The sequence below is a fragment of the Bombina bombina genome, chromosome 1, assembly GCF_027579735.1.
Source record: "Bombina bombina isolate aBomBom1 chromosome 1, aBomBom1.pri, whole genome shotgun sequence".
Lineage (NCBI taxonomy): Eukaryota > Metazoa > Chordata > Amphibia > Anura > Bombinatoridae > Bombina > Bombina bombina.
In genome coordinates this window covers 1,276,568,412-1,276,590,407 of record NC_069499.1, presented here as the reverse complement: position 1 = coordinate 1,276,590,407, position 21,996 = coordinate 1,276,568,412, and the positions used below count along the sequence as shown (strand labels likewise).

Here is a 21,996-nt window from a genome sequence, read left to right as displayed (position 1 = left end):
CTGCTCACTGCAACCTTGCTGTTTACACACAGCTCCACTGTGGTCGCTCACCTGAGCCGGTCACTGGTCTATTAAGGACTATTTCTTCTGGACTTTTACAATTTGTGATCTGCCATGGAGCGCCCGGTGTGTGACGTCATCTCCTCTGTTATACGTGGTTGCTTATTAATCACAAAGATCCTGCTGTTTGTAGTAAAAAGCATAGGGCAAATTCTCTCTTGTCTGGTGCCTGTTCGTTACTCTATATAAGTCCCCTTGTTAATGCAAATGTGGTTTGTTTCTCCTTGAAGTTTATGACTGCCAAAGTGTTTGCATCTTTATCAAAAGTGAGACTTTACATGAAGGTTCTTTTGCCAACAACATGTTCGTTTCACCCCTGCATACAAACTGAATTGGGGCTTCGTCAGGACTTACTTTCCCATCACCTGTGCTCAATTATTTAAACCTTTAGGCCTTGCCTGTTTTACTTTCCACAACACCTTTTTGTTAAAGGGACATAACCTTTGCGCAAATATCACTTTCCTTATTCTAGATGAGAAGTTACATTTTGAGAGGGCATACGAGTTTAGTTAGTTCATCTACAACCTTATATTACAAAGATCATTTACAGAATGTTTGATACCTATTAAAATTCTAAACCAACAAAAAGCAAGACCAGTGACCGGCTCAAGTGAGCGACCACAGCGGAGCTGTGTGTAAACAGCAAGGTTGCAGTGAGCAGCAATATCACTGATGTGTCTTCAGAAAATATAGGACGTATGAGTCTTTCCAGTTGAGGTGGTATGTGTAATCTGTAGTGGTTTGTCTATGAAATATTCAGAACTTTGGTTAAAGTCATTTAAGTGATCTAAAAAGGAAAAGCCTATAGACTTTAAGTGCGGTGAAATCCGCGGTCAGCAGGCATAATAACCTCAGTGACTTTGCCATTTAAGTTCCCAATATGAGCTTTAATACTATGAGGTGCAACTCTCCCTATACAAAGTGGGACTACCTTTAAAGGAACTGAGTGCTCATATACTATAAGAATAGGTTAATGCTATAACTAATGAGTCTATATCTTTTGATATTTAAACTTATAACTCCTCGTTAAGGGAATGTATTTATCTATATATTTACATGAATAGTTTGCAGTTTTACACCTAGAAGGGCATTCTATATATAAAGTAACATTTTGGGTATGCATTTACTAGCTACCTTTTAAGCCTTAATGAGTTTGTAGCAACTTCGGCACAGGTGTTCCTCTGTATCAAGTGGATGACTGTGAAATATAAAAATAAATGCCCATAGTTTCAAATTTAAAAGAGTCCTGAATTCCCTTAATTTTGGAGCCAAAGGAGGATTATTCCTTTTCTCCATATCTCTCTTTCAAAAATTAATTAAAATAACTATTTTAAGGGTCTGCACCACATTTCCTGAGATTAGAAATTTGAAAGTATATATTATGGGTTAAAAGATTAAAATAATGATAGTAAGGTAAGATGAAAAGGTCTCTCTCCACCAGTATTAGTGGAAATGATAAAGCACTCCTAATACCGCTGCCGTTGTGCAGCTACAGCCTTTTCTGACCAGGGTGCATACCAAATAGTCAATACAGATTCAAAATGAAAAAAGTAGCACTCACTGGGTCTTAAAGGAATGGTAAAGTCAATTCTATTTGTGATGCATCAATGCAAAATATATATAAATGCAAGTTCAAACGCTATTTTTTTTTTTTGGATATATGCATTATCTTTTATTCAACTCTTCTAATCTTTCTCCGTTATGAGAGCCAACTGTGCCCCATGTTAGATTTAGTTTTCATCTCAGTGATGTGTGCAGCAGTCCCACCTGCTGTATATGTCACTGCCTCTGCGCGCTCCCGATATGTCCATTAAAGAGCGCATGCGTAAATTCCGATTTGTCAATGAACAAAGTAAACATTAAATCACGAGATTCATTGTTTACTTTGTTCACGGATAGCGCACAAGAATGTAGTTGAACTTATGTTCCTCCTATCAAAAATGAGTATTGAAAGCCCGACAATTTAGATTAACCGGAGTACGCATGTGCAAAAAAAAATCATGGACGCGCATTGTGTATAAATAACATCTTGTTATTTATAACCTGCAGCTAAGGAATTTAGTTTGCTCATGCGCATATGTAACCGCAACGATATTGCCTCCCATAATGACGTGGGCAAACAATTCCATAGACATGCATTTTAAATGAACGTGTCAGATGATTTATTGCTGCGAGGGGAGCCAGCGGGGGATGTTAGCGAACATAGGGGTAAATTATAGATTATCTTTATATTTTACATAGACTACATTAGACGAAAATAGAATTGGAAATTGATTCAGTGACAACCTAATGGTTAGTAAACAATGTTAGAATAGTGTTTACCATTCTTTTAATCAAAAGTATTAATTTATTGTAACCTGTAACAATAAATTAGTACTTTTGATTAAGACCCAGTGCAGTGAGTGCTACTTTTTTCATTTGGAATATATATATATGAAAAAATATTGAAGAAAGAAGCAATAATGTGATCCCTAGACCGCCCCCCCAGCAAAGACTGTTCAAATATTAGCTATTTTTTATATATATATTTGCAGCACAGAGCAGTGACTACTTTTTTCATACTACAATGTCCCTTTAAGGAGTGGTAAGCAGGGTTAAAAACTGGATTAAATGAAATTTTATGAGACATAAATGTGGCATGTTTGCACTGCATAGATTACATTGCGATGCAGCTGTAAGTTTATATTTACTATTACTTAAACTTTTATTGAGGCCAGCTCGCTCATCATCACACGCTAACATACTTATAACACATTCCCAAATGGCTGGCCGACCCAGGGGAAGTTACAGAGTAAGCCTGACAAAGCTTAGGTCTGGAGGACACAACGCAGCCCTTCAGCCAGGAAGACATCTTATCCTAAAATAACTCATAACTGTTTAATGCGAGGATAGAAAAGAGCAGAAAAAAAGATGCAGAAAGGGAGAAAAAATGAGCAGATTCTACACGTGGGTAAATCTGGGGGTACAATAACACAAAGTACTATGTTTCCAGGCAGATATTGGCACAAGTTTCAGCCAGACCTTGGGGCTGATTTATCACGGCCCGAATTGCTTCAGGCTTGCTGGAAACAGGAGTTAAGAAGCAGTGGTCTTAAGACCGCTCTTCCTTAACTAGTTCACTGCCTCTGAGGCTGTGGACATCAATCCGCACAATCTCATATGATTGGGTTGATTGACACCCCCTGCTAGCGGCCGATTGGCCGCGAATCTGCAGGTGGTGGCATTGCACAAGCAGTTCACCAGAACTGCTTGTGCAATGTTAAATGCCAACAGCGTATGCAGTCATCATTTATCAATGTCTGCATCATGTCCGCCAGAGACTTGATAAATCGGCCCCCAATAGTTAATATCTTGCTAATGCACAGCTAATTTTTACTTTATTAGTATATAGGTGCATTATTATTATTGCTATTATTATTAGTAGTAGTATTATTATCATTGTTATTAGTTCTATTCTGTTTCAGTTAGCAGCAACTCTATAATTTGCTCAATGGCCTTGTAAGTGAAAATGGACTGGTCTTAAAAATGGAGCCCTGTAGTTTAGAATGTTGTGTTAATAACTTTTAGATATAATAGAGCATGTGACATGAGTTGTCTGTTAAGCTGAAACAGTGTTGGTGCCTAATAATTCCTTTTTCTCCCTCAGTTATGGAATTTTACTGTAAACGTTAAATATAGAGTTGTATTTCAGCAACCCTGTGGGCTTCCTTTTACTTTTGTGAAGCTTGAAAACTAATTTACATCCCAGCACTAATCAGCATAATATACCTAAAATGCAATTGAATCATCATTTGTGTCCTTCAAAAAACAACGTACTGTTATTGTATAAATGAACAATTAGCTTTTAGCTATAAATGTAGGCAAAATAAAAATACATTTAAATACATACTAAAATAATAAAAAAAAAATTATTCTTGTATTACACCGCCCCATAACATTCTTATAAAATAATGAATTTTCAGCCATAAGTTTAAAAAAAAAGGCTGAAACCTTTTCTTTTTTTTTAACACTGAGATCCACACAATATTCACTATTGAAATGGTGATATCTGACCATAAGTGCTCATGCATGTGATTATTATTATTTATTTAAAAAAATAATAATATTTTATAATACTGTGAGTTCCATGTTACTTTATATATTAATACATATAGATAGTACAATATGGAAATAGTATTAGACATTTTATACATGGAAAATTACTAAAGTAAATTGAAAATAAATAAAACAAATTATGCCACAGCTCGTAACCTTTTTTTTTTACCTGTTTCTTAAGCACATCACCTTTCACACTAACTCACTGAATAACTGTTAACTGCTTTGAAAATCTTGACAAGAAATTAATTTCACATATGTTCTTTATTCTGTAAAGTCTAGTAAAAATGGGTGTTGATCTGAATGGTTGAGAAATATTTATATTCCCTGGCTTGGAGGGCAGAATAACTAAATGACATTTAAATTAGTTTCTAAAAATTGCTGCCAGTCTGCTGCTACTAATAAAGGGCTAGATTAGGGCTAAAGGGAATTTATTGTGCGCCTGCAAATGGGCAAATTTGCCCATTTGCAGACGTGTGAGATAATTAATCAGCTATTACAAGTGGCTGCTTATTGTTACTGCGAGCTTATGAAAATTAACCAGAGATCAGATCTAATTTTATAAATGTCCACAAAATGCCCCCAAAATCAAGTGTAAGTTTAATATTTTTAAAAAATAAATATAGTAGCTTTTTTTATATAAAATAATTGCAATAAGCAGTTATGAGGGTTTAAAGTTGGCGGGTGTGTGGTGCCTTAACATTGCAGTCTATGGGATCTGTGTGCTCCCAGTAAATAGATATGTATATGCTTATATACCTATATATTTATCTGTTAATATGTGTATATAAGCATATACATATATATTTCCAATTTGCTACCATTGCTGCACGACTTACCCCTTCACTGCACTAGTTCTCATGCTGTGTCTCACAGCATGAGAGCGAAGCTCCTATTGTAGCCTATGGAAGCTCGCTCTCATGAGCGCAATGCGAATGCAAGCACGCATTTTTATTTTGCTCAACTTGTAATCAATATTTTGCGCTCCACTTGTAATCTAGCCCTAAATTGGTTTTATGTATACAAGTGTCTGTAATCATTGTTAATGTTTCAGTAAATCAATGTAAGTCAAATGTTTTTTTCCTTTGCTTTCCTAGTAACTGTGTGCCGCTGCAGCACCAGGGGACATTGTATGAGAGATGTGGACAGAATGGAAGGAATGCCAACTGTTGCATCGGCTGTGGGGATCCTCGTTGGCACTTTGGGAGCCATATGTAAGTGCTGTACTGGGAACTTATCAAATATTCTATTCCTATGTTTTTCAATGCTGTTTTTTTCAATGCTGATTTCTAGTTGGATATTATATGTTAAGATATCATGTTTAGCTAAATGCTTCCTCTTTTATGCAGAAAATTAGTAATAATACATTTTAACTACTACACAAATTTACAGTACTAAGCATGATGAGTTAAAAAAAAGCCATAAGAACATGATACACTTTAGTTAGATGGTGGGATACTCACAGGGTGTGGTTAGGGTGACAAGAGCTTCCTCAGAATCACAAGAGCAAAATAGGACCAAGGTTATAAATTATTTGCCATTGTTATTTAAAGTAGGAGTATTACTACTTTCATATCAGGTTATTGCTGTTACCATAGTGATCATCTAATAGCCAACTGGACACAATAATATATATCTATATATTAATATTAATATAGAATACGTTTGCTACAGTCCACGATCACGAATGCGCTTTCTTAATATAATGTAAATATGAATATTGAGAATGCGCAATAGTAATATTAAAATAAGTAAAAATACACGCCTAAGGAAACAATAGAAGATTAGTACAATCACATTTACAGTTTACGTACATATTTTAACATTACACTATAAAATACATATACATTAAACAGTGTATATAAATATTTCATATAGGGGGGCGGAGACAGCCGAGCATGGGAGCGGTCGCATGGAGTCATGTCTCTGATGTTGATCCATTATAAATGACAGATTTTCACTACTATATCCCTTATGGAGTAACACAGTAGCTTTATGAAGCTTGGGACAACATCTTGCAATCCTTGAAACAACCCTCTAAAACCTATACCATCAGCCACATCTGCGGTACTGGGGCCACGCAGCAGTCAAAGACAGCCATCTTCTTTTTCAGACACGGGTCTTTCCTACTACGGGGCAAACCTAAATTCAGAGGCAATAACAAATTGATGATAAAACAGGTGGATGGAAACTGTTACCCACTACGTGCTATTTGAAGTGCAGCATTTGCTGCAATCGTACCATGTTCAGTTTTGCACACAGAAGGACTCGTTGGTTGGGAATGTCTATAACGTTAAACCCAGATCGGATACTGCATCGCATGTTTCAAAAGAGGATTTAAACCCTGCTGGTGATCTGACACATGATACTGATGGCATCTTGTATGATGGAGGAACAGTGAATCTAGAGGATAGAGCAAATGGTGTTCTACATGAAATCCCAAGAGATGTGGCTATTAATGGAGCTAATAACGTCACAACTACTAATGGAGCCTCAAAAAAGAAAACCCACATGGAGCTTGGAACCAACATAGAGAGGCAGCAAATTGGGGCTTATCGATGGAGTACTGTTAAAATTCCCTCAGACGTCTGGGTCACTTATGCTAACACAGCCTTGATGAAAACCCCTGAGAAGCTACAGAGGATATGCTCTCCACCGGATAAACGGATACTTGACCTTTTATGTCGTCAAGCTCCGGCCCCTTAAATCAACAAAACACCCTCATACCATCCTTCCAACAACCACCCTCATAAATAACAGACAACAGACTTAGCTTTGGTACAAATTGGCCGCAGCCCTTTATTCAATAAAACTTTAATAACTTGATAAATAAAGGTGCAAATAACTGTAAACATTTTACACATCAAACAGCGGTGCTAGTCCTTCCTGATTTCCATATCTTTTAACTATGACCGTAACTCCTTTTACTGGACCCAACCGTGAAAGTGGTTGGGCCCGTCAGCGATCATCCATATAAGTTTCTAAGGAACCCCGTGCCCTTAGAAACCCCCATCTTGAATTCCCCCATGGGAATGCAAAATACCACCACACTTAACCATTGGCCATAGTTTTCCTGTAATTTAAGGGCTAGCACCCCCGCCTTCCAACTGCGACAGAAACCTAAAATGACAAATAAAAACACACCTCTCACACAAATATAAGGGACGGGTGGGAGGGAGATGTTTTCTCTACTCCTACAATAACAATCTGCTGGTTTTCCCGCTCAGCCCACCTCTTTAACACTTTGCCTCCAGCTCCTCCTATAGCACCTCCTACCCCATACAGGGCCTCTTCCTCCTGAGGTCAAAGCTCCCTCTGTCTATGCCCTGCAGCCTCCAGGAGCCACTTGACCTTTTATGTCGTCAAGCTCCGGCCCCTTAAATCAACAAAACACCCTCATACCATCCTTCCAACAACCACCCTCATAAATAACAGACAACAGACTTAGCTTTGGTACAAATTGGCCGCAGCCCTTTATTCAATAAAACTTTAATAACTTGATAAATAAAGGTGCAAATAACTGTAAACATTTTACACATCAAACAGCGGTGCTAGTCCTTCCTGATTTCCATATCTTTTAACTATGACCGTAACTCCTTTTACTGGACCCAACCGTGAAAGTGGTTGGGCCCGTCAGCGATCATCCATATAAGTTTCTAAGGAACCCCGTGCCCTTAGAAACCCCCATCTTGAATTCCCCCATGGGAATGCAAAATACCACCACACTTAACCATTGGCCATAGTTTTCCTGTAATTTAAGGGCTAGCACCCCCGCCACCGACTGGCCTGACACCTCAGCCCAGTCCCGCCAACCGCAAACAGTGCCTTCTGAAAATTAAAGATAAACAGCTGCGGACCAAAGTCATTCAACTGCTCCCCATCCGGCAGATAGAACTCATCCACTCCAGCCTCAGCTAAGTCTGAGCAGTGCACCACCACACCAAGTCTCCGCACAAATGCCCCCATGATCGTCGTTTAACGTCCCCATGAACTTTCATTTTTTTTTTTTTTTTTTTTTTTTTTTTTTTTTTTAAAGCATTCAACACTTAAAGAATACACAGACACCTTATGTTTGGTAAAATACTGGCCACAGCCTGTTTAGTAAATAACAAGTTTAAAAACACCAAATACATAACTCTTTAACCATTGAAACTCAGTCAACTATGAAGATGCTAGCTCCCAAACTTAATTTACCAATCTCCATATACTTGTTGACCAGGCCGTATATAAATTCACCTGGACTTAAATAAGTCCGTTATTTCTTTAATAAAAACCCCAAGCTCCAAGGAACCCTGTGTCCAAGAAGCTACTTAACCTGCTCTCCCACCCCGTGGGGAGGCTAACCCATTCACTTAAGGCCATAGTCCAATTGCAGACACGAGGGAACTAGCACCCGCCAAAGACTGAAAAACATAAAACTGCAAATAATGGGAGGGAGGGAAGGAGGGAAACTTGTTTGCTGCCTAAGAAGTAATTTTCTGAAAATAGCCACCCATACACTTGCCTTACATAGCCTTTCACAGATACCCATTCTACTCCCCATAACGTCCCCATGAACTTTAATTTCGCAAAAGCATTTACTTAAAGAATACACAGACATCTGATGTTCGGTAAAATTACTGGCCACAGCCTGTTTATTAAATAACAAGTTTCAAAAACACCAAATACCTAACTCTGTAACCATATAAACTCGGTTAACTATAAATATGCTAGCTCCCAAACTTAATTCACTAATCTCCAATTACTTGTTGACCAGACCGTATATAAATTTACCTGGACGTACATATGTCCGTTATTTCTTTAAAACTCCCCAAGCTCCAAGGAACCCTGTGTCCAAGGAGCTACATAACCTGCTCTCCCACCCCGTGGGGAGGCTAACCCATTCACTTATGGCCATAGCCAATTGCAGACGTGAGGGAACTAGCACCAACCAATATCGTAACCATGGCCGACCACCGGATGTATAAAGCCTGGAAAGGCTCACACAGCCTCTCCAACTACCACTTAAACTACCACACGAGGCTTTTCTGAGACAAGAACCTAAATCCACACCTCCGGCCTGTGACACCACAACCCCCGGAGACGGGAACAGATCAGCGTAACCCACCCTCAGCAGCAATATGCAATCACATCTAAGGCCCCGTACTCCAAACCATTCAAAATTATTTTATGCTTATCAAAAAAAAAAACCTTGGCTGAAGGATCACTCCACCCACACGTGACCCGGAGCTACCAGGACATGACCGGAACAGCCATAAACAAATTAAACGTTCAAATTCTTAAAAACACCCATGAGGGAGAAGATTAAAAGAACCTCCACCCAACCACACCTTGGATAACCTGTTCCACTAAACCCACAACAACAGCTTCAGTGGGTGCCCCGATCCTAAAGGAGGGCAACGTACAATTTTACTGTGATCAAAACCCAACTCCCCTAGATCCCTTGCAAAAAAACTGACCAAAATTGAAACTGTAACAGCACCCCACCATCTTTGCGTATAAATATTGGCATCCGCCCTAGTAGGGAACAATGTCAGACCGCCCCTTTCTTCCATTCGGACAGATGTAGATACCTGAGGTAAAAGAACACCTGCAAGCCCATGGCAATCACATCTTCAGAACCCATTCCCAGTGGGACCAATTATTACGGCAGAGCAAGCCTAATAGAGAGAACATGGAAAATAAAATGTAATCCCCCCCCTTCAATACCCCACTAGGAGTGCAATTGTCTTCTCCTAGCTGTGTTAATATATCTTAACCTTGAGATAAAGGATGGGTGGGAACACCACAGGCGAAATACAATATGACATACGCCCGTATCCAGGAAATGAAAATGCCTGCAAGCCATGTCATAAACTCCAGCAAGCAAAATTGATCATTGCAGTCTAATTAAAGGGACACTCAAGTCAAAACCAAACTTCATGATTCAGATACAACATGCAATTCCAAACAACTCTCCAATTTACTTCCACTAACTAAATATGCACAGTCTTTTTATATTTACACTTTTTGAGTCACCAGCTCCTACTGAGCATGTGCAAGAATTCACCGCATATACGTATATGCATTTGTGATTGGCTGATGACTGTCACATGATACAGGGGGAGTGGAAACAGACACAACCTTGAAATTTATTTAACAAAATCTACTACTCATTTGAAGGTCAGACTAAGTGCTATTGCATTGTCTTCTGATTATGCATTTGTTGATTATGCAAATCTACAGCATTGACTGGTCCTTAAAGGGTGGGAAACCCTTTAAGTAAACTGTCCCATCAAGATATAACGTAAAATCATTGAAGTTGCAACAGCCATCATATATATAGAGAATACTGCATTATTATTATTATTCGGTAATTAGAAAGCACCATGCTATGATTACGGACAGAGGGCTGAAACCTGAAAACTTTGGTGCTTCTCCATCTGCCATTGTGGGATGCTTCCTCTTCATAACTGTTGAACAATAAAAAACTTTATTCATCATCAGTGGCTCCCCTCTTTGATTTCATTTATAAAGCGCCAACAGATTCCGCAGCGCTATAAATCTAGGTCGTACACAAGGAAACATTTATAGGCCTCAAATGTGTAGAGGCCCAACCCAAAGTGTTAACGTTGCAGGCCGCACTTATAAAAGTGATCTACAAACCGCTGGGCTCATAGGATATAAAAAGTACCCTAGCAATGTCGCTAGATTCAACATAACAGAATGGAGGAAGCCACCGGTAGCGCAGTTTTCTCTTCATTATGACAGAGTATAATATTTGCACACCCGTACTACCACATAGAGAAAAGAAAATCCCCCATGTCCTAAACTAAATTCTTCCTAGGATTAAAATTCAAAACATTGAAAATTAATTGCTCAACAAAATAATTTTTTATATAACCACACATACAATGTATATATTAAACAATATAAATTATAGAAATATTTGTATGACCTCAAATACCCCTATAACATACATATATACATATATATACATACATTCTACATAGGCAACAAAACAGAAAATTATACCAAATTACCGTTAGCTGCCACTAGATGGCAGACAAAACAAAGGGATCCCTGGAAATAAAGACAAAAACCATTCTAAACTCTTGAGGCAGAGCAGGGAGTGTAAACCAGCACTAGAAGAGTTAGTAGTAAACATGCAAAATTACAATATACATATATATACACATACACATCTATATATACACACACACATATATATATATAGTCTGTATAACCCCTATGGGAGCAAACTTCTTCAGCAGAAGATAAAACACAAAACCAAACCTCCTCTGAAATGAGATAACCCCCTACTAGCTAAGAGATCCCCAACATGGAGTATCATCAACATTCCTTGTTCCCCCAAATGTATAACAATTTTTAACCACTACCTGACTGACCACAAAATGTTTAGGCAAAATACATGGAACTGCCACAAAATGTCAGACAAAACAATGGATCCCACGAAATAAAGCAAAATTGCTCTAAGCTCTTAAGGCAGAGCAAAAGTGAAAGACAACACAGCAAGAGAATCAGCATTAATAAGCGATTAGTATTAATAAACGTGCAAATTATAAATATATATATAATATGTATATCCCCTAAAGAAACCAAACTTGTCCCTGAGGAGAGAAAAAACACAAAACCCCTTCTGTAAAATAAAACAATATTAGGCCCTAAACTTGCCACAGGTCTAGATCAGCAAGATTGCGCCAAAATCCAGCGGCGGGAAAGTTAACCCTACCAGCGCCGTATACACGTAGGGCCTCCCCTTAGCTAATCATAAAACATAAGCATAGAACTCTATTAGAGTGCATTTGAAAATTCACTTTATATTCCGGAAAATACAGCACTATGCCCAGAGGAAATAAATTCCCTTCACTATGCGTACCCTTATTCCTACGTATAGTAGCAGCAACAAACATAAAAGGTGCCATATAAACACTGCAATGACAGAGAAAAGTCTCTATAGCACATGCAAATGTCAGGAACATGTAAGCGCTGGTAACAAACACTATTGATAAACAGACAGGTTCAATAAGCAACATCTAAAACAGATTCTCAACCAGTGCAGCTGCACATTTTGCACCTGGGTGTAAATAAAATACGTACGTTTATAACTATAAAGCAGCTTATCCCAAATTATTGCTTCGAATTGTCACATCTAAAGGAACAAATAATTTTACAATACTCCCCAAATGTCAAACGGAACGCAGTAAATACAGGAGCTGTTACTGACCTCACATATTGCAAAGATCCTGTCGCTCCATATAGTCAGCGCATACTTAAAACACCCCACAATTGTTTGCTCAGCTACCTGGCTCCATCGGTCATAGGTCCCAGCCTGAAGAAAAAACTTCCTGTGGCAAATCACCACCCGTGGTCTTTTTCCCTGGACCGCTGCTACCACGTGGGGACCCGGTGAGACTGCAATTAAAAACCCCCCCTGCTGCCTTTCGGATGCAGACTGCTCGGCCATGCTTCCTTGCCGCGCAGAGCCTCTGATAGAACCAAATCAGATTTAAAAACCTACATGAGGAAAGGCGCTCTCCTCATCCACTATTACCAACAGTAACCCCACTTGTAATTGAAATGAAAAGGTGATTTCAAATCAAAAGGGGGTAGCACAAGCAAAATCTTACAGGGCTGAAAGTCTATTAACCCCTATGCCTGGGAGGGGGAAAGTAGCCAGCCATACTACTCTCCTATGCAGCAGAGTGAAAATCATATACGCATCACACAATCCTGCCCAGCATACACAGCCCACACTAAATCACAAAATTAATAGTATATGAAAGATTCCCCTGACTCCAATATCTTAAGGAGGGGGATAAACCCCTAATGTGCTTGGACCTCCAACTAGAAGGAACAAGCAATTACCTTAGGGGCTCCAGCTGCAGGACAGGAAAAACCATCAGATGTTTTCTCTACTCCTACAATAACAATCTGCTGGTTTTCCCGCTCAGCCCACCTCTTTAACACTTTGCCTCCAGCTCCTCCTATAGCACCTCCTACCCCATACAGGGCCTCTTCCTCCTGAGGTCAAAGCTCCCTCTGTCTATGCCCTGCAGCCTCCAGGAGCCACTGTATGGTGCTCTATTAACTCTGAAGCTTCCAGTACAAGCACTTAAAGTCGGAGTTGGCTAAGAAAATCACCTTTACTACTAAGTTACTCATGTTATCACAGTGGCTTTCTTATACACATAGCAATATTCTCCACTATATATGTGAGAGTTGGTGTAAGCTGACTTTTTTGTTTCTCTCTCCGTTTCTGCACAGAGTTAATCGCAAACTTAATTTCTCATTATCATTTGTTCAGTCTGGCATTTGATACAGCCTACAAATTGAGAGACACTGGCTTATATGTCATGTTTGGTTTGTTTATGCTTTGGTATTTGTTTTGATACAGGTTATTAGTATGCGTACTTGTTGTTCACTTTAATTATTCTTTTTCCACAGGAATTTAGTAATATATGATGACTGTATTGTCTGATCCACCAGAGGATGTTTATTAATGTGGATAGAAAAATAACCCTAGAGTATGTTAAATAGGTTAGCTCTCATCTAATAGCAATCCATTACCTTATGAAACTAGTGAATCATTAAGCTTAAACCATTTTTTCAGCACAAAGGGTATTCCCTATCTATAGCTTAATGTTGCTTATGTATCACATTTCTGTTAGCTAGAACAAGAGGCTTCAATTCTCATATATCTGTGTACATACTATGTTCAACTGCACTAATATATATAGAAGTGAAATTACCACTACTCTTGTATGTATGCTCCTGTCATGCCTGTATTTGCTACCACGTCTGAGGTTGAAGTTCTTATGTGTTATGCTCTCCAGTGAGGCTAGGTATCATTACTTTATATATATTGTAACTAAAGGCTGAGCTCAGGATCTAGTTTGCTGTTAGATTTGTCAAATGCTTAGTGTATTCCTACCATGTATGAGGCATAGCATACAAGCTAGTGTGTAGTTGGAGTCTTATTCAATAAGGTACTGAAAACGTGCTTATCCCTTACATCTTTTATAACTATGGGGACCAAAGCTTTTGTATAACTAATTTGTGTGTATGTGAGATAACATTCCTTAGGATACATTCATGAGGCAATCTATCTTATAGGTTTGGACCTGTTATTAATACCAATATAATTTTTGAATGGTATTGTCAATTTTACCTTTTATACAGGTTGGGGATGCCATATATAATTCTTACATATCTGCACAATATGCTCTTTATAGTAGGATCTGCCAGCGGCCGAGGCAGGGTCCTGTACACCATTACATTTAGCAATGTTTAGAATATTCCATGCTGGCCCCTCAAAAATGTGACTAAAACTAACCCTCATTACATATTTAAATTGTCTGAAGTTAATTATTCACCTTTTGCCCCCTAGCTGTACCTATATGACATATGTATTTTTGTTTTTGACTTTAACATTGTATAATTAATCCCACTCTGATAAGCCTCTATGGACAGATTTAGGAAGTGGGCCCCCTAGATATTAATCTTCAGCCTATATTTAGCTGTATGCTCAGCATGACTGACTTCCTAGGGAGAATCTAGCAACTCCAAGATGATTTGTTTTCTAGTGTGGGCTGGACCTACACCAGTGTCTTGCTACACAGTCTTTCCCCTTAAGACCCTTAAGATGCTAAAGTGGAGTTGCATAACCTCTGTGACATGTGTCCCTTTAGATCCCCAGGTCTTATTATGTGAGATACAATATCAGTGCTAGCGCAATTAACTCACTCACTCACATAGACATGACTCTTCACTTTATTGTGTCCTATCTACTATATATTCTGTTTAGTATTCCTCAACTACCACCTCCCCCCCCACCTTCTCATATAATATACCTCCTAATTCAGGAGGGTCAACAAAGCGGTTTGTCTTGTCTATACCGCACCCCACCTATCTCTCTTGTACATACAATTAGCAGGGATACATAACTTTGATCATATTTCATTTTTTTTTTTTTTTTTTTTTTTAGTCCTGCTAGACTGTTTAAAGCTTTTTGATTACAAAGTCCAATTGTAGTGTGTTTGAATTTAACTTAGTATACCCGCATGTTTCACTACAGTAATTATGTATAAGAGCTTATTCCTCCTCTCTATTGTTGCAAACTTTCTAAGGGTCATGAGTGGCCCATGTACCTTTGGAGGAAATTATATTTGTTATAAAAAGAGATTGTAACCTTTATTAGTACTATAGCATCTATTTTTTTTGTTAAAATAACTTTATATTGTAAAAACCAGCAATCTATTATTTGATGTACTTGAGTATATTGTTGTATCAGTTGAAAACATCAATAAAAAATTAATGTAAAAAAAATAAAAAAATAAATATTTCATATATCCACAATCCCCCTGCTCCTATAGGTGTATTATTGTTTATTTCACTATTGTATGGAGTTTTTGATGACACATGTAAATTGTATTGTCATACAGTACTGTGTAAAGGGATCATTTACATTACACCTTTGATGTAGGTGGCGATGCTGCTTTGGATATATCGCCAGTATCAGTGCAGCATCGCAATCCACTGAAATGTATGGTAAGATGCCTCTCGCCATGTTCAATACCTCCCCAACTCGTGGCACTTTCAATCATCAGGGCACTTGTCACTAGAGGAATATTGTGCATTTTCGGGATGCAGAGCATTTTCAGTATAAGAAGACTATTTCCTTGCCATCCTCTTCATCCAAGATGTTAATTAGTGGAGAAGCTACTAAGTAGACGATCATCGATTATTATTATTATGAGAAATTGGCCTAGATGAAAAAAAAAACTTTTTGTGAAATTGCGATCTTGCAACAACAAAAATCCCTGCTGCATGGCTACTTGAAAATTGAGCAAGATTTGTACCTTCCCCATGACACATACTTAACCTTTTGAGTGCTAAGCTGGATTTAATTTTTTTTTTTTTTACAATTTTTTTAAAAATATTACTTTTTTCCTCCCCCCAGATCTCCAAGACCTATCCCTATCTTGTCCATTGTCATTTTTAAATAAAGTTGCATGGTGACGTCATCACATGTAACGGGAAGCCCCGGCAATGCCTGTCACTATACAGGCCCGATCGGCAGGGTGGGAGTTGATGGGAGCCCCCAGATTACGCTCTGAGCCGTCGTTAGCACTCAAGGGGAGTGTCAAGGGACACTAAACCCAAAATATTTCTTTCATGATTCAGATGGAGAATACATTTTTAAACAACATTCCAATGTACTTCTATTATCCAATTTGCTTCATTCTTTAGATATCCTTTGTTGAAGAAATAGCAATACATATGGGTGAGCCAATCACACGAGGCATCTATGTGCAGCCACCAATCAGCAGCTACTAAGCCTATCTAGATATGCTTTCCAGTAAAGAATATCAAGAGAATGAAGCAAATTAAATAATAGAAGTAAATTATAAAGTTGTTTAAAATGACATGCTCTTTCTAAATCATGAAAGAAAAAAAAATGGGTTTCATGTCCCTTTAGGCTGTGTGTGTGGGTACAGGCATCACAAAAATGCCTTAAAACAAGTAAAAATGGTTAAAAAAAAACAAACACCTTTGATAAAACTAACCTCCTTAGTTTTGAAATATTGAGACATGACCACAAGACAATATATTTCACAGAGGAAATAAAATGTTTAGAAATTTCACATGCTTAGTGTTGGTGTAGGGGAAGTATCTAAACCACATCGCCAGAACGCCCTTGGTAAGCTCCTCATTCATCTCTGCAAGGTCTCTGAGACACTTCTTGTTCCACCCAGAAACACAAAACAGACATGCAAATATTTCTAGATAGATTTAGTGTCCATGACTCTGTCTTTAACAAACAAGAGGCAAATGAAATTGGTTTTAGCTTGTCTAAACCTTCAGTCTCGATCATTCCCTTCAGTGGCTATGTGCATGGAAGTTTTAGGTCTTATGACTGCAGCATCGGACATGATCCCCTTTGCTCATTTTCATATGAGACCTCTGCAGCTTTGCATGCTGAATCAATAGTGCAGGGATTATACTTGGATATCACAGTTGATATACTTAAATCCCAGCATTCAACTCTCTCTGTCTTGGTGGTTAAACCATCATCAGATTATTCAAGAGGCCTCTTTTGTTTGCCCTTCCTGGACTTTGATCTCAACAGATGCCATTCTTTCAGGTTGGGGAGCTGTCTGTGGGTTTGGAAACCTCAAGAGGCGAGGTTACCAATCAACATTTTAGAACTCTGTGCTATCTTCAGAGCTCTTCAGGCTTGGCCTCTATTGAAGAGAGAACTCTTCATTCATTTTCAGACAGATAATATCACAACAGTGGCATATGTCAGTCATCAGGTAGGGACTCACAGTTCTTTAGCAGTGAAGGAAGTATCTCAAATACTTTCTTGGGCAGAGTCCAACTCTTGTCTAATTTCTGTGATTCATATTCCAGGTGTAGACAATTGGGAAGCGGATTATCTAAGTCGTCAGATTGTGGGGTCTTTAAGAAACAGATCTTATGGCCTCTCGTTTGAACAAGAAACTTCCCAGATATCTTTCCAGATCCAAGGATCCTCAGGCAGAGATGGTGGATGCTTTGGCAGTTCCTTGGTTTTACCAACCTGCTTACATTTTTCCACTTCTAGTTCTTCTCCCAAGGGTGATCTCCAAGATCATATTGGAACAATCTCATGTTTTTCTGATAGCACCTGCATGGCCTCACAGGTTTTTGTCTGGATGTCCAGTTGCCAGCCTTGGCCGCTTCCTTTAAGGCCAGACCTTCTGTCTCAAGGGCCGTTTTTCTATCGGGATCTCAAATCTCTAAATTTGAAGGTATGGAAATTGAATGCTTAGTTCTTAGTCATAGTCAGTAATTGACACTATGTTACAGGCTCATAAGTTTGTTTCGAGGATGATTTATTATCGGGTTTGGAAAACTATATTTCATGGTGCTCCTCTCATAATTTTTCTTGGCATTCTTTTAGAATTCCTCAGATTTTACAGTTTCTTCAGGATGGTTTGGATAAGGGTTTGTCTGCAAATACTTTGAAGGGACAAATCTCTGCTCTTTCTGTCTTATTTCATAGAAAGATTGCTAAACTTCCTGATATTCACTGTTTTGTTCAGGCTTTGGTTCGTATCAAACCTGTTATTAAGTGGTTTTACAGACTTCTTTTAATTTTTGCCTAAAGTTGTGAATTCTAACAACATTAGTAGGGAAATTGTTCCTCCTTCTTTGTGTACTAATCATAAGAATTCTCTTGAGAGATCTCTACATTCTTTGGATGTGGTAAGAGCTTTGAAATACTATGTTGAAGCTACTAAGGATTTCAGAAAGACGTCTAGTCTATTTGTTATTTTCTCTGGTTCCAGTAAAGGTCAGAAAGCCTCTGCCATTTCTTTGGCAACTTGGTTGAAACTTTGATTCTCAAGGTTTATTTGGAGTTGGGGCAGTCTCCGCCTCAGAGAATTACAGCTTATTCTACCAGATCAGTTGCCACTTCTTGGACTTTTAAGAATGGAGCTTCAGTTGATCAGATTTGCAAAGCAGCAACTTGGTCTTCTTTGCATACATTTACAAAATTTTACCATTTTGATGTATTTGCTGCTTCAGAAGCAGTCTTTGGTAGAAAAGTTCTTCAAGCAGCTGTCCTTTTGCCTATGATTTCAGTTTTTTGAAATTTAAGAAAACTTATTTATTATTTGGATTTAATTTTTTCAGCGGATGTAGCTGTTGTTATTTTATCCCTCCCTCTCTAGTGACTCCGTGGATTTCCACATCTTGGGTATTGTATCCCATACGTCACTAGCTCATGGACTCTTGCCACTTACATGAAAGAAAACATAATTTATGTGAGAACTTACCTGATAACTTAATTTCTTTCATAGTGGCAAGAGTGCATGAGACCCACCCTATTTTTTTGGTGGAGTGGGTCCATCTTCAAGATATCCGACGCAGAGAATCCTCTTCATTCGACGGCTAACACTGAATGAAGGTTCCTTTAAATTATGTCATCCAAGATGGCGTCCCTTCAATCCCGATTGGCTGATAGAATTCTATCAGCCAATCGGAATTAAGGTAGAAAAATCCTATTGGCTGATGCAATCAGCCAATAAGATTGATCTGGCATTCTATTGGCTGATTGGAACAGCCAATAGAATGCCAGCTCAATCCTATTGGCTGATTGGATCAGCCCATAGTAACATAGTAACATAGTAGATGAGGTTAAAAAAGACCATCAAGTTCAACCTATACAAATCTAAAATATATACAAAAAACTCCAGTTAAGCTTAAATAATCCCACTAAAAGGTGACCCATTTAATACTAGCAATCATATCCATGAATTTTGTTTATAGACAGAAATGTATCCAAATAATTTTTAAATGTATCTAGGGTATTGGCATTCACTACCTCCTTTGGTAATGAGTTCCACAATTTTATTGCTCTTACAGTGAAAAAACGTTTCCGTTGCAGGAGTTTAAATCTCCTTTCCTCCAGCCTTAAATTGTGACCTCTGGTCACAAACAATTTTCTTGGAATAAACAGAGCTTCTGCCATCTCTGTATATGGGGCTTGAATATATTTATATAAAGTAATCATGTCACCTCTTAAGTGCCTTTTTTCTAAAGAAAACAGCCCCAGTTTGGCTAGCCTCTCCTCATAGGTTAAATTCTCCAATCCCCTTATTAGCTTTGTGGCCCTTCTCTGAACTTTTTCTAGTTCTGCAATATCTTTTTTTGCGATTAGTCCCCAGAACTGCACTCCATACTCAAGGTGAGGTCTTACCAGGGCTTTATATAGTGACAGAATTATGCTTTCCTCCCTTGAGTCAATGCCTCTTTTAATACATGCTAGTATATTATTAGCCTTTGAAGCTGCTGCCCTGCATTGTGCACCCATCTTTAGCTTGCTCCTGTGTTTGGCCCATTTAAATAATACGTTGCCTTCTTATTTTTACTTCCAAAATGTAGAACCTTGCATTTTCCCGTATTAAATCTCATTTTCCATTTACCTGCCCATACTTCTAATTTTTGCAGGTCCCTTTGTAACGAAAATTCATCCTGCTCTGACCTAATACCCTTACTTAACTTAGTATCATCTGCAAAAATAGAGATGTCGCTATTAATCCTAGCTCCAAGTCATTTATAAAAATATTAAAAAGAATAGGGCCCAGGACTGATCCCTGGGGTACTCCACTGATTACTTTGTCCAATCTGAGTATGATCCATTTACTACTACTTGTTGCTCCCTATCTTTTATCCAGTTATTTATCCACAAACTAACATTTTCAGCTATTCCCAGTCCCTTAATTTTGTGCATTAATCTCTCATGTGGTACTGTATCAAACACCTTTGCAAAATCTAAGTATATCACATCAACTGATTCCCCTTTATCTATATTTTTACTTACTTCTTCATAGAATCTAATTAGATTAGTTTGACATGATCTATTTCTCATAAAACCATACTGATTAGAACTCATAATCTTGTTTACACGAATATGCTCATCAATATAATCCCTTATAATCCCTTCAAATATCTACCCAACTATTGATGTCAGACTTACTGGTCTATAGCTTCCTGGATCATCCCTACTTCCCTTTTTGAAGAGTGGCACCACATCAGCTTTACGCCAGTCCTTGGGTACCATGCCTGAGGATAATGAGTCTTGAAAAATTAAGAGTAGAGGTTTGTCTATAACAGTGCTAAGTTCCCTTAACACCCTTGGGTGTATTCCATCTGGGCCTGGAGTTTTATTTACCTTAATATTATCCAATTTGTTCCTGATATCCTCTATACATAACCCAATTAATGGTATGGGCTGGCATGTTCTATTTTGTTCCAAAGTATCATCCAATGGTTCCTCTCTTGTGTATGCTGAAGAAAAAAAAATGGTTTAGTATCTCAGCCTTCTCCCTGTCACTGTTAATCATGATACCCTCCCCACATTTTAATGTACCTATATTGTCTTTCTTAGATTTTTTGCTATTTATGTACTTAAAGAACCTTTTAGGGTTAGATTTAGAATCCTTTGCAATTAATTTTTCATTTTCTATTTTGGCTAATTTGATTGCTTTTTTGCATGCTTTGTTACATTCCTTATAAATATGGAATTTTGAGTCTGTACTATTTTCTTTGAATAATTTAAATGTCCTACGTTTTTTCCTAATTTCTCTTAACACATTTATATTCAGCCACATAGGCTTGGATTTTTTTTTTATTTTTATAACCATATGGTATTTGTTGATATGTTTATTTATTTAACAAAGTTTTAAATGTTATTCATTTATCCTCTGTATTTTTATCAGAGAATACTTTGTCCCAATTTATGTTATTTAATGATTTCCTTAAATCGTTGAATTTTGCTTTCTTAAAATCAAAAGTCTTGGTTAAACCTTTAAGACACTGCTTATGAAAAGAAATTTCAAATGTGACCATGTTATGATCACTGTTACCCAAATGTTCTTTGACTTCTATGTTTGATATTATATCTGTATTATTTGATAGCACCAACATCTGTCTCAGGCCCTGACTTGTATGCACCTCTTCCATGACTGAAGGACTGTTAACTATAGTATGCCCCTCTACCATGTCTGAAGGACTGCCCACCATAGTATGCTGCTCTTCCACAACTAAAGCACTGTTCACTATACTAGGCAACACAGCCCTCTCTGACACTGCCACCCCTGAACTGATATCCCCAACATCTTCACTTAATCTGGCAAATCTGTTGGGGTGTACCAGCTCAGAACTGGCCTGTCTCTTCCGCTTACCTTTACTTCGCCCTCTAACTGTGACCCAGCTACATCCTGGAGTCTCCTCATCTGAATCCTCCCCATTCCCACTGCTAGAACCATTAACAATTAGCTCAGTCCT

General features: G+C 38.1%; 1 protein-coding gene across 1 annotated transcript in view; it reads left to right on the top strand.

Moving 5' to 3' along the window:
* CDH16 (cadherin 16) overlaps positions 1-21,996 on the top strand; it is a 577,454-nt gene that overhangs the window by 533,279 nt on the left and 22,179 nt on the right. The window contains exon 16 of the mRNA XM_053719204.1: positions 5,253-5,369. Coding sequence (XP_053575179.1) covers positions 5,253-5,369 — 117 coding nt within the window. The remainder of the gene's footprint in view (positions 1-5,252; positions 5,370-21,996) is intronic.